At 45.4% G+C, this 14,022-nt stretch overlaps 1 protein-coding gene across 1 annotated transcript in view; it reads right to left on the bottom strand.

Annotated features, from left to right (window-relative positions):
• dpt (dermatopontin) overlaps positions 1-14,022 on the bottom strand; it is a 49,404-nt gene that overhangs the window by 13,882 nt on the left and 21,500 nt on the right. The window contains exon 2 of the mRNA XM_041210566.1: positions 7,163-7,288. Within this exon, the coding sequence (XP_041066500.1) occupies positions 7,163-7,288 (126 nt within the window). The remainder of the gene's footprint in view (positions 1-7,162; positions 7,289-14,022) is intronic.

Below are 14,022 nucleotides of genomic sequence, written 5' to 3'. Positions count from 1 at the left end.
AAGTCCCGACGAGAGCATGAAGCAGCACCGAAGTAATCATCGATGTACCAGAGAAAGAGTTGTGGAAGGGGGCCGGAATAGGACTGCAACAAGGAATGTTCCACATACCCCATAAAGAGACAGGCATAGCTGGGGCCCATGCGGATACCCATGGCCACACCTTTTATTTGAAGGAAGTGAGAGGAGTTGAAGGAGAAATTGTTCAGCGTGAGAACAAGTTCAGCCAGATGGAGGAGAGTAGTGGTGGATGGGGATTGTTCGGGCCTCTGTTCGAGGAAGAAGCTAAGGGCCCTCAGACCATCCTGGTGGGGGATGGAGGTATGGAGGGATTGGATGTCCATGGTGAAGAGGAAGCGGTTGGGGCCAGGGAACTGGAAATTGTTGATGTAACGTAAGGTGTCAGAGGAATCACGGATGTAGGTGGGAAGGGACTGGACAAGGGGAGAGAGAAGGGAGTCAAGGTAATGAGAAATGAGTTCCGTGGGGCAGGAGCAAGCTGAGACGATCGGTCTACCGGGACAGTTCTGTTTGTGGATTTTGGGTAGGAGGTAGAAGCGGGCCGTCCGAGGTTGGGTGACTATCAGGTTGGAAACAGTGGGAGGAAGATCCCCAGAGGAGATGAGGTCAGTGACAGTCCTGGAAACAATGGCTTGATGTTCAGTGGTGGGGTCATGGTCCAGGGAGAGGTAGGAGGAAGTGTCTGCGAGTTGACGCTCAGCCTCCGCGAGTTAGAGGTCAGTGCGTCAGACAACAACAGCACCACCCTTGTCAGCAAGTTTGATGACAATGTCAGGGCTGGACCTGAGAGAATGGAATGCAGTAAGTTCAGAGAGAGAGAGATTAGAATGGGTGAGAGGAGCAGAGAAATTGAGATGACTAATGTCGCGCTGACAATTCTCAATGAAAAGATCAAGAGAAGATAAGAATCCAGAGGGAGGAGTCCAGGTGGAGGGAGAATATTGGAGGTGGGTGAAAGGATCCATTGAAAGGGGAGTGGACTCCTGCCCAAAGAAGTGAGCCCGGAGACGAAAACGGCGGAAGAAGAGTTCAGCATCATGCCGAGCCCAAAATTCATTGAGGTGAGGGCGTAAGGGTATGAAACTAAGTCCTTTGCTGAGCACTGAACGTTCAGCATCGGAGAGGGGAAGGTCAGGGGGTATAGTGAATACACGGCTGGGGCTGGGATTGGAAGATAGGGTGGGGACGGAGGGACAGGCAGGGGTGGAGGGTCCTAGATGGGTGTTGGTGTCGATGAGTTGTTGGAGCTTGCGTTCCTTAGCACTTGAGAGAAAGAGAAAAAGTTTTTTGTTGAGGCGTCGAATGAGACGAAGAATAAAATGAAACTGGGGGCACGCGCAGCTTTGTAAAAGGGTACGGCGGTGCTGCTGGAGGGAGAAGTCGAGTGTGTTCATATGGCGGCGCATGGCACTGAGTGTGGATCTCAGAATGTGACGGGAACAGCAGTCCGAGAAATTTTTTATGTCCCGGAGATACCTGTAATCCTGGGTGGCTTCGAAACATGAGGGGTGGAATTTCAGTTGAAATCCACGTGGGTTAAGTTGGAGACGGAGACAGTCACTGAGAAAGGAGATATGGCTGTGAAAGCGGGTTTTAGTAAACACCTTGTCAAACACCAGGAGGGAAATGGAAAGCAATGAAGGTGAGAAAGGCAAAAGAGAGATACAGAAATCTTGTCGCAGAGATGAACAAAACTTCTTCAAGGAGGTAGGCATTTCTTGAAGAGCAGTGGCAGTCAATTTTATTTTACGACTATTGTATCGCTGATCAAATCGTATTTTAATGTTCTGTACTCATAATTGCCAGCTAGATAGTGCAATTCTTGATGAATGAGTCAATTCCTTCACCCTGTTTTTGACAGTCTTGATTAAATTTTGGCCTCTCTGTCACAAAATTTCTAAAGGGACTGAAGTATGAATCAAAGGCTCCGTAGGCTCGTAGGAGGCTATTTCTTTGTTCAGCCCTGGTGGGCCAGCAGGCCATCCGTGATGCTCCCGACATCATATAACAAAGTGCTAATTTGGTCATTGTTATATTTACTTGTAAGAACTGAAGCTTTGCAGTACCAGGTGAAACATCTTCTCCAATTTTGCCATTTCTCAGCCTGTATGGGGCCATCTATGCTTTGGAACAATTCTGGCAGGGTTAAGCTAGTAGCCATTTCTCATCCTGGGTTGAGGTTCCTTTTCCCGCGTTGCTTGGCTTGCTGGGCTGACCTCATGTTTTTCCTCTCCTGTGTGGTTGCTGAGTTAACTCTGAGGTCCTTCGCCCATTGCTCTATACTGCTGGATTTCTCTTCAGACTTCTCTCGCCTTTTTCTACTGTTTCATGAGGGATGAGGTCTTGCATCAAGAATTCAGGGAGTTAGGCAGTAGACTGAAAAGCAGGGCCTCTCAGGTTGTAATCTCTGGATTACTCCCTGTGCAACATGCTAGGGAGCACAGAAATAGGAGAATAGTGCAGATGAATACGTGGCTTAAGAGTTGGTGCAGAAGGGAAGGTTTTAGATTCCTGGATCACTGGGACTGTTTCTGGGAAAGGTGGGACCTGTACAAGCTGAACCAGAGCAGGAGTAACATCCTTGCGAGCGGGTTTGCTAGTGCTGTTGGGAAGAGTTTAAACTAATTCAACACGGGGAGGGGACACAGAATGTTAGCAGAATAGGGACACATCATCATACAGTAAAACAATCAAGTCAGAGAAAGTACAGCTGCATTAAGTTTCAGGGGAGTAAGGCAAGGCTGGATGGCCTCTACTTTAATGTCAGGGTATTACAGGTAAAACGGATGAGTTAAGGGTGAGGATTGACATGTGGAATTGAGATATGGTAGCCATCATAGAGAGGTTGTTGAGGGAGGGGCAGGATTGGCAGCTCAACATTCCGGGATATAGAATCTTCAGGTGAGACAGGGGAGGGGGTCAAAGAGGAGGAGGCATTGCATTATTAGTTAAGGAGTCAGTTACTGCAGTAAGGAGAGATGATATCTTGGAAGGAGCATCAAATGAAGATTTGTGGGTAGAGTTTAGGAATAAAAAAGGGGCAGCCACATTGTTGGGTGTTTATTATAGACCCCCAGATAGTCAGTGGGGAATTGAGGAGCAAATATGTGGACAATTTGCAGAGGTGTGTAAAAACAATAACAATAGGGTAATTATATTAGGTGATTTCAACTTTCCCAACATTAATTGGGATAGACATAGTGTTAAGGGCTTGGATGGAGTGGATTTTTGAAATGTGTATAGGAGAACATTTTAGGTCAATATGTAGAGGGTCGAACAAGGGACGGCGCAGTGCTGGACCTAATTTTGGGGAATGAAGCCAGACAGGTGGCTGAGGTGGTGGTGGGGGAGCATTTTAGTGATAGTGACCACAACATGGTACAATTTAAGCTTGTTACAGACAAAGAAATGGACAAGTTGCAAAAAAATGTTTTGGATTGGGGGAGAGTGGATTTTAGTAAAATAAGGTGGTATCCTCTACATCGGAGACATCAAACGCAGACTGGGTGACCGCTTTGTGGAACACCTTCAGTCTGTCCACAAGCATGACCCAGACCTCCCTGTCGCTTGCCATTTCAACACACTACCCTGCTCTCATGACCACATATCCGTCCTTGGCCTGCTGCAATGTTCCAGTGAAGCTCAACGCAAACTGAAGGAACAGCACCTCATCTTCCGACTAGGCACTTTACAGCCTTCTGGACTTAATTTTGTGTTCAACAATTTCAGATCATGAACTCTCTCCTCCATCCCCACCCTCTTTCTCCAATAATTTATAATTTTTTTACAATTATATTTTTCTTTTCCCACCTATTTTTAAATTTATTTCGATCTATTGTTTCATCTCCACCTTTTAGCCCATTTCGATCCCTTTCCCCCCACCCCACCCCCATTAGGGCCATCTGCCAACAGCTTGTCATGCTTTCTACCCTTTAGATAATATTACCACCGTCAACACCCCTTTGTCCTTTTGTCTATGACATCTTTGGCAATCTCTTCTAGGCCTCCATTTATCACTGGCCCCCTATCAAGCTCTACTTATCCCACCACCGCCCCCTCCCGCCCCCCGCCCTCTACCAGCTTATATTTCATCTCATTTCTATATTTCTTAGTTCTGATGAAGGGTCACACAGACTCGAAATGTCAACTGTATCCCTCTCCGCAGAGGCTGTCAGACCTGCTGAGTTTTTCAAGGTATTGGAGGTGTTGGCAGGCTTACAAGTGGACAGATCTCCAGGTCCGGATGATTTGTGTCCTAGATTGCTGAGGGAGGCAAGAGAGGAGATCGCAGGGACTCTGACCCAAATTTTTAATTCCTCCCTGGCCATGGGGAAGGTGCCAGAGGACTGGAGAACAGCTAATGTGGTTCCGCTATTTAAGAAGGGTTGTAGAGATAAGCCAGGGAACTACAGACCAGTGAGTCTCACGTCAGTGGTAGGGAAACTCTTGGAGAAAACTCTGAAAGAGAGAATCTATCTCCACTTGGAGAGGAAAGGTTTGATCAGGGATAGTTAGCATGGCTTTGTCAGAGGGAGGTCATGCCTAAGAAATTTGATTGAATTTTTTGAGGAGGTGACCAGGTGTGTAGATGAGGGTAGTGTAGTTGATGTAGTTTATATGGATTTCAGCAAAGCCTTTGACAAGATCCCACATGGGAGACTTATAAAGAAGGCAAATGCACGTGGGATACAAGGTTATTTGATATGGTGGATTCAAAATTGGCTTAGTTGTAGGAGACAGAGGGTGATAACAGAAAGATGCTTTAGTGACTGGAAGCCAGTGTCCACAGGGATCTGTGCTGGTTCCCCTATTATTTGTCATTTATATAAACAACATAGATGACTATGTGGGGGGTAGGATTAGTAAATTTGTGGATGATACAAAGATTGGCCGGGTGGTTAACAGTGAGTGTCTTGGGCTATAGGAAGATATAGATGGGATGGTCAAATGGGCATGTAAATGGCAGTTGGAATTTAACCCTGAAAAGAGAGAGGTGATGCACTTTGGAAGGAGTAATTTGACAAGGAAGTATTCAATGAATGGCATGACACTAGGAAGTTCTGAGGAACAAAGGACCTTGGTGTGTGCATCCATCGATCTCTGAAAGTGGAGGGGCATGTTAGTGGGGTGGTGAAAAAGGCATTTGGGATACTTGCCTTTATCAATCGAGGCAAAGATTACAAAAGTAGGGAGGTCATGTTGGAGTTGTATGGAACCTTGGTGAGGCCACAGTTGGAGTACTGTGTGCAGTTCTGGTCGCCACATTATAGAAAGGATGTGATTGCACTGGAGGGGGTGCAGAGGAGATTCAGCAGGATGTTGCCTGGGATGAAACATATAAGTTATGATGAGAGGTTGAATAGACTTGGGTTGTTTTCGTTGGAGCAGAGAAGACTGAGGGGCGACCTGATCGAGGTGTACAAGATTATGAGACAGGGTGGATAAGGAACAGCTGTTCCCCTTAGTTGAAGGGTCAGTCACGAGGGGTCATATGTTCAAGGTGAGGGGTAGGAGGTTTGGGGGGATGTGAGGAAAAATTGTCACCAGAGGGTGGTGACAATCTGGAATGCACTGCCTGAGAGGGTGATGGAGGCGGGTTACCTCGCATCCTTTAAAAAGTACTTGGATGAGTCCTTGGCACGTCATAACATCCAAGGCTATGGGCCAAGTGCTGGTAAATGGGATTGGTAGGTAGGTCAGGTGTTTCTCAATGTCAGTGCAGACTCGATGGGCCGAAGGGCCTCTTCTGCACTGTGTGATTCTGTGATTCTGTGATTCTGTGATACTCTGTGGGTGTAGCCACGCTGCCACCATTATTGTGGTAATACACGCAAAATACTGCGGATGCTGCAAGTCTGAAATAAAAACAGAGAATTCTGGAAAAGCTCAGCAGTCTGGCAGCATTTTTGGAGAGAAAAACAGAGTATGACTCTTCTTCAGAGCTGAGGAAGAGTCATATGGACTCGAAACGTTAACTCTGCTTCTCTCTCCACAGATGCTTCCAGACCTGCTGGGTTTTTCTGATATTTTCTGTTTATTTTCCATTATTGTGAGCCTGTCTCAGGATTGCTTGGTTTCTTACTCGAGAAGAGTTCTTGCTGGAGGTAATGATCTTTCGTTCAAAATGCCTTTATTTGCATCACTATTTACAAGGTTATGGAACATCATGACATAGATACTGCTGCTCTCATCTCTCATCTCACTTCTCACTCATCTTCTCTCAGTGACATCACTATTACATAGCTCCTTACGCACATGTTCAGTAACTATTATTTGAGTTAACCCTTTCCTGTGCAACAACCAGCCTCCAGGTTCACACATAAAGATTGGTCACTTGGAGGAATGTCACCATCATCCCAAAGAATCATGGAGTAGAAACTGAATCTTGTTTCAAGCTGAACTAAAGCGCAAATTTTAGGACCAACATCCTGCAGCCAAGGGCACCCAAAAAACATCCAACCTAAAATTGGATTTTTCAGGCATTGCTGGGGGCTGCCTGAAATAAGCAACAAATCCCTAACATATGTAAATGAGGGGCCTAAACTAATACTTAATTTTGGATCTCTTGGTGAAAATTGTCTGAGGAGCATCTACCAACAAAACAGTGAGGTTTTTAAAAATTCATTTTTTAAACATTACTATGGAGCTAGAAGGAGCAGGAGTCCTTTTCCCAGCTCCAGGCGCTCATCAGCCCCCATTCTGTTCTCCCTCTCTGCCTCCCCCACACCCAGTCCCCCCCTACCCACCGTCTTTAACTAGTTACATTTACATAGCACCTTATAAATTTTCCTAGAATGTTCAAGAGGACTCCACAATCAATTAGTTTCAAGTACAATCACTTATTATACAGGAAAATGTAACTGATATTTTGAAACAACAAACAGATTAACGACCAGTTAGTCTGTTTTTGGTGGTGTTTGTTGAGACAGAAAGGCTGGCTAGAACATCAGGAGAATTCTCTGCTATCACAGGATTTTTAACATCAATCTAAACACAGTAATGATAATAGCACGATTAACGTCTCTTCTGAAGGACACATGGAGGCATAGCTTCAAATACATAGTTAGAGAGACCAGAGTGTTAAAATAAACACAACATTTGCATAAATTTGAAATTTTATTTAAAATAAAGACTGTCAACTAACCAGCATCCATATGGACATCTTTTGCTGTAGCTGCAGCAATAGAACTGCCATTCTCGATCCAGAACAGCCTCAAAGTACTGGCTTTGTATTCCTGCTACGATACCATTGTTTGAGCAAGTATGATACCTGAAAATAAACATAATGATCAAATGTTTATCATTTTCAAAGCGTGCTTTGAGTGAGTGAGTGCAGGTTATTTGAACATCAGCTTTAGAGCACTTTTGTTAATACCATATGCAGTCCCACCAATTTAATGACTTTAGGCTAGCAAGCACTACTATATGTGCACCCTTTCATTGTGGTGTCTAGTAGTCCAGAGTATGTACAGAACAATAGCATCACATCCAAATAAAAGGTAAATTTCACAAGCTGTTTGAATCATCTGCATTGTAGTATCTGTGAAAATGAACCAACATGCCAATAATCTGATAGGATCATTCAGCTCTAAACTGTAATTTTCTCACTCTAATTAATAAGTTAATAGTACGGGACAGCTTCCTGGGTTTGTGCCAAAGCCCACAGGATTGTCTAAACACAGTGAATATTGGAAAATTTGTATAATGTGCACTCCTGGAAATGCATGACTTCCTACTCATCTAGGTTAAGAGAGGGAAATTGGAATTTTCGTTCACATGCAGTTCATGTTTGATTAATTGAATTACATTTTGTAGGGAAACCAAATGGTGTATAAATAAAGGAAATGCAATGGCGATTAATGTTATGAATTTTTTGAAGCTTTTAGTAAGATGCAATGTAAGAGATTTGTTGGAAAATAAGGACACATGATACTAATAGGATTATAGGAAGGCTGCGGTGCAGTGACAATTCATTAGTGTTACATCAAGAATGAGAGGTTATAATAAGAAAAGCTTGAAAAATTAGCAGAACATGGAAAGTTAAGGGGGAATCTAATAGAGATTATGAAAGATTTTGAGGAGGTAAACATTGAAAGGATGGGGCAGACTTTCTTGTTATTATCCCCAGTCCCTGGGCATTTCTGAATCCCCCAGGTAGTGTGTGTGGAGGAGAATCAGGCAGGAAGGATCATGCACATGTAACAAAGCCTATCTCATTTCCCATCCACTAATTTAAATCGATAGAAAAAATCGAGATGGTTGTATTGTTGTCCATCCCATGCAATTTTCATCCACAGGAAATTCAATATGCATAGAAAAATCTTTCTGGTTGTTTCTACAGGTCGATGAATCAGTAACAAAGCACGTAAACTCAGGATTATTACCAGAATGAAAGGGGCAGTTAGGAGAAACTATACGTGCATCCCTTCATTGCACAAGTTTTTTGGATGGTGGCTCAGTTGGTTGTTAAATGGCAGTAGGATAGCCATTCTTCCCCTGGGTGGCTCTCCACAGACATTTTTGCTGGGCTAAGAGTGGTGGGGGCAGGGGGTGGGGTCAACAGTGTTCTGTAAAATCTAGACTGTGGAATCCTTCATTACTCATGAGTATATAGACAGAAATTGTAACATACTTAAAAACAGAATTGGATAAGCATTTGAAGAGAAAAAATAAAAGTGTTTAGGGAAAGGGCAGAGACTTGGGATTAGAGCAGCAAAAACTCCAATTAACAACCTAACACTGTCACAGGCATTATGGGTGGTATTTATGCTCTTCCCTGAGGCAAGTTTGGAGGTGGAGAAGATATTTAATCAGGCAGCGTGGCAAGCAAACCTGTGCAGGTTGCTTGTGGTCTCCCAAGGAATCATGGAGTAGAAAGTGAAACTTGTTTCAAGCTAACCTAAAGCGTAAATTTGAGGACCAACATCCTGCAGTCAAAGACACCCAAGAAACATCTGACCTAAAATTGAGTCATGCCATTTTTGAGGCATTGCCTAAAATAAGCGATAGATTCCTTACATATGTAAATGAGGGGCCTAACTAATACTTATTTTTGGCTCTCTTGCTGAAAATTGCCTGGGGGTGGGGGAGGAGGGGTCCCTCGTTCAATGGCCCTCAGTGCCTGATTGAGGGACCCAGCATCAGAAAATGGTGGTGTTGAGAGCCAGCATCTGCCCTTGCTGCCAACTCCCATGCTCCCACATCCCCTGTAACCCTCACCCCCACAAAACCCCTCCTGCCAGCACTTACAGCTGGCCTGGGTTTCTCTGCGATCTTGGGCCTCCAGTGGGTGTATTTTCCACAGTAGCCAGCATTTCCCCTGTGGCACTGCTGAGCAAAAGAGCTGCCAGCTCCTGATTGGCTGACAGCTCTCGACAGGTAGGACTTCCCACCCCCGGGGTCTTGATCCTGTGGAAAGCCCACTGGTAGCCTGTTTATCACTTGATTGGTTCATAATTCAACGGGCCTTCCACAAAGGAGGCAATGTGGGTCTCTTGCTGGCTCTCCAGCTGGCAGCTGGGATCTCTGCCACCTCCCTATGGGCCCTCTGTTGAGAAAGGGGGTGGACAAGAGGATAAGAAAATAAAAGAGGGATTGTGAACCACTTCAGATTATTAGAATATCATTGCAGGTACTAGCAATGCCTATAGGTGATTTTATATTAAATATGCAGCCCAGTTTAGGTGAAAAACTGCCTTTAAAAGATGATTCAGGATCTGACAGCAGCTTGCAAACCCAAGATATTTTACTTCCTAATGCCAGAGTTTGCCAGCTTTATTTTTGCCCGTGCCGCTGATAGAGGAGAGTTGTGTGTCTGCCATTGAGTGCACCTTTTAATGTAAAACTCCTCTATGAGAGGTGGTGATAATATCGCTACAGTTAGTCCCAAGTTACAGCTATATATGCAATTCTTTATTCTCTCATACAGCTATAACATGTTAAAATAGCTTGCTTGAGACTTATTGGCTTTGATTTTCCCACAACAATCAGTCCACTGATTGACTGATGCCACTGACACTGGAGAGTATATCTTCAGCAGATTCAGGTTTTTAAGGAGGCAATCAAATGGGAGGGGGCAAAATTCTTTGGAAACATTCAGAAGGCATCTCACTGCATTATTTGCAGTTGTCAAGGCTAAAAGGGTTGGAGAATAAGTGAAGCCAGATAAAAATTAAGAGGAATAACCAGATTGGACTGAAATTTACCAGCCCATTGGAGAAGGACTGGGGTGGGGGGAGGGGATAGTGGCGTAGCGGGGTTGGGGAGACGGGTGGTGGGAAAGCTGGCAGTATGGCAGGGGAAGGCTTTGGGAAGGGAGCCCAACATCTTCTCGCTGCCTTGGCGTATTACTAGCGGCGAGAATCTCTGGTGCGACTGCCCACACGCGCTCAATTGAACCACTTAAGTTGCCAGTTAAGGACCACTTCCTGCCAATACTGGCAATTTTCCTATGTCAGGAGGACCCAGTACTGTGTGGGGAAATGGCCAAGTAAACTCTAACGGCCTCCCAGAGGGTTCCGGGGGAGAGCTCCTCTTGATGGGCACTCCAATGCTCACAGAGGGGCCTTGAAGGCAATGGCTGCCCCTGTGCCTAACTGACTGCCAGCGCACTTCAACCCCACCCCTCCCAATTGCCGGGGCCAACCTGCCTAGCCCCTGCTTCTGCAGGAAATCCTACCTGATCTTTAAGGGTGACTCACCATTGAGACATCCTCTCCCTAGAGCTGCATCCTCAGCAATGGCCGCTGCCAGCTGAGTTGTCAGCCCTCTGATTGGGCTAGCAGCTCTTGGGGGCAGGCCACTGTTCTCATTTAGACAGAGGCCCCAGTGATGGCCTGTTAATCAGCCACCCCTGGCAAGATACCACCCTAGAATCCCACTGCCAGCTGGAGTGGGTCATCACTCACTTTGGATTCTGGCGGTGAGACTTCAGCTTCCCCAGTAAGATTCTGGCCAATATGTAGGTATGGGTTTGCAGTCAAGTGACAGAGCATCTCAGCACCCAATTCTCCGCTTCATGTATTTGCAAGAAAGGTGGCCATTCCCATAGATTAACATTGCAGGATGCCAGGAGATAGAGCTTACACAGGGGATCATTATTGTTGCTGGATATGCCAGTAGACCTTCTCAAGGGCAATTAGGAATGTGCAATAAATGCTGGCCTTGCCAGGGACACACACCTCAAGAATGAATATGGAAAAAGTAGCTGCATTAGCCCTTGCTGTAGATGGTGCACCTCCCTTTCTGTGACCCAACCCTGTCAAGGCCATTTCCCATAATTATTGCCACAGATTTCTGCAGATATTGTTGGTGACATTTTGGCAGTTGTGACACATCAGGATGTACTGCCTGTTGATCAGCAGGTATGTCTTCTTTCTTGCATGTCAAGGGAGTATTCAACATTAAAGTTAGACATTCAAATATAGTGATACCATTGGAATGGCTGTCCTAGCTCCCTATAGCTGGGAAAAAGCTTCTGACTATCTACTCTGTCCATGCCACTTATAATTTTGTATATTTCTATCAAGTCGCCCCTCTATCTCCATCGCTCTAGTGAGAACAATCCGATTTCTCCAACCTCTCCTCAGCTAATAAACTCCAGACCAGGCAGCATCCTGGTAAAGCTCCTCTGCACCCTCTCCAACACCTCCATATCCTTCTGGTAATGTGACGACCAGAATTGCATGCAATATTCCAAGTGTGGCCTAACCAACATGACTTCCCAGCTTTTATACTCAATACCCCTGCCGATGAAGGCAAGCATGCCATATGCCTTCCTGACTACCTTATCCACCTGCGTTGCCACTTTCAGTGACCTGTGGACCTGTACACCCAGATCCCTCTGCCCGTTGATGCACTTAAGGGTTCTGCCATTTACTGTATAATTCCTACCTGTATTAGACCTTCCAAAATGCATTACCTCGCATTTGTTCGGATTAAACTCTATCTGCCATTTCTCCGCCCAAGTCTCCAACTGAGCTATATCCCATTGTATCCTTTGATAATCCTCTTCACTATCTGCATCTCCTCCAACATTAGTGTCATCTGCAAACTTACTAATTAGCCTGGTTACATTTTCCTCCAAATCATTTACATATACTACAAACAGCAAAGGTCCCAGCACTGATCCCTGCAGAACACCACTAGTCACAGCTCTCCATTCAGAAAAGCACCCTTCCACTGCTACCCTCTGTCTTCTATGACCAAGCCAATTCTGTATCCATTTTACCAGCTCACCTCTGATCCCATGCGACTTTACCTCCTGTACAAGTCTGTCATGGGGGACCTTGTCAAAGTCCTTACTGAAATCCATGTAGATAACATCCACTGCCCTTCCACCATTGACCATCTTTGTCACTTCCTCAAAAAACTCGATCAAGTTAGTGAGACAAGACCTCCCCTTCACAAAACCATGCTGCCTCTCACTAATATGCCCATTTGCTTTCAAATGGCAGTAAATTCTGTCACGAAGAATCTTCTCCAATAATTTCCCTACCACTGACGTAAGGCTCACTGGCCTGTAATTTCCTGGATTATCCCTGCTACCCTTCTTAAACAATGGAACAACACACTTGTAGAATACCTTGGGATTTCCCTACTTTTACCAGCCAGAGCTTTCTCATATCCCTGACTTGATTGTTTTACTGTATTATGATGTGTCCCTATTCTGCTAACATTCAGTGTCCCCTCCCTCTGCTGAATTAGTCAAACTCCTCCCAACAGCACTAGGAAACCCACCCGTCTTCCCCAGAAACAGTCCCAGCGATCCAGGAATCTAAAACCCTCCCTCCTGCACCAACTCTTAAGCCACGAATTCATCTGCGCTATTCTCCTATTTCTGTGCTCGCTAGCACGTGGCACTGGAAGTAATCCAGAGATTACAACCCGAGAGGTCTTGCTTTTTAGTCTACTGCCTAACTCCCTGAATTCTTGATGCAAGATCTCATCCCTCTTTCTACCTATGTCATTGGTACCAACATGTACCATGACCTCTGCCTTATCACCCTCCCCCTTCAGGATGCCCTGCAGCCAGTCAGTGACATCCCGGACCCTGGCACCAGGGAGGCAACACACCATCCTGGAGTCACAGTGACAGCCACAGTAGCGCCTATCTGTTCCCCTGACTATAAAATCTCCTGTTACTATTGCTCTTCCTCTCCTCCTTTACAGACAGGCTGCTTGTGGTGCCAGAAGCTTGGCTCTGTCTGTACTGCCTGGAGGAACCAATCAGCCTCCAAAATGGAATACTGATTTGCGAGCGGGATCCCAGGGAACTCCTGAGCTACCTGCCTGTTTCTCTTAGACTGGTGGTCACCCATTCACTTCCTTCCTCAATTCCCTTCATCTGTGTTGGCACTGCTTCTCTAAACGTGCTATCCACAATGCTTTCAGACTCACGGATGCTCCACAGTGTCCCCAGCCACTGTTCCAGCTCTGAAACTTGAGCTTCCAGGTGCTGCAGCTGGACACACATCCTGTACATATGCTGGTCCCGGGCACTGGAAATCTTCCCGGCTTCCCACATGGAGCATACCACAGCCTTGAGCTCTCCTGCCATGACATATCCCTTTAAATTAAACCGTTTAAATCAATTACTCTAGTGCCCTTCCTACCTGATCCTCGTTACTACAGAATATACCAACTATAACCACAAAAAGACCTTAAACTATAAGCGATAAAAATAGTAAATACTTACCCAACCTTACCCGCTACTTACCAGTCATTCCTTTCCCTTGTAGCCTCTACTGCTGCAGCAGGGGAAGACCACTCTCTGAAGATTTAAGAAGTTGGATAGCAAAGAAAAAATGCAAAGAGCACCTCTTCCCCTCTGCACCAAATTCCCACTGTCCATCAAATTGCCAATACCCACACTCACTCTGGCTGTGTCTCACTCAGGATGAGCTCTCTCCCCTGTTCATGTGCAAGCACACTGTAGTGTGCTTCTAAATAGTCCCTTTCTTAAATAGAGCTGAGATGAGCTCAGGTGACTCACACTAGTTAAGC

The sequence above is a fragment of the Carcharodon carcharias genome, chromosome 18 (genome assembly GCF_017639515.1).
Source record: "Carcharodon carcharias isolate sCarCar2 chromosome 18, sCarCar2.pri, whole genome shotgun sequence".
Lineage (NCBI taxonomy): Eukaryota > Metazoa > Chordata > Chondrichthyes > Lamniformes > Lamnidae > Carcharodon > Carcharodon carcharias.
The sequence above is the reverse complement of the archived record's forward strand: the minus strand, read 5'-3'. Positions and strand labels throughout refer to the sequence as shown.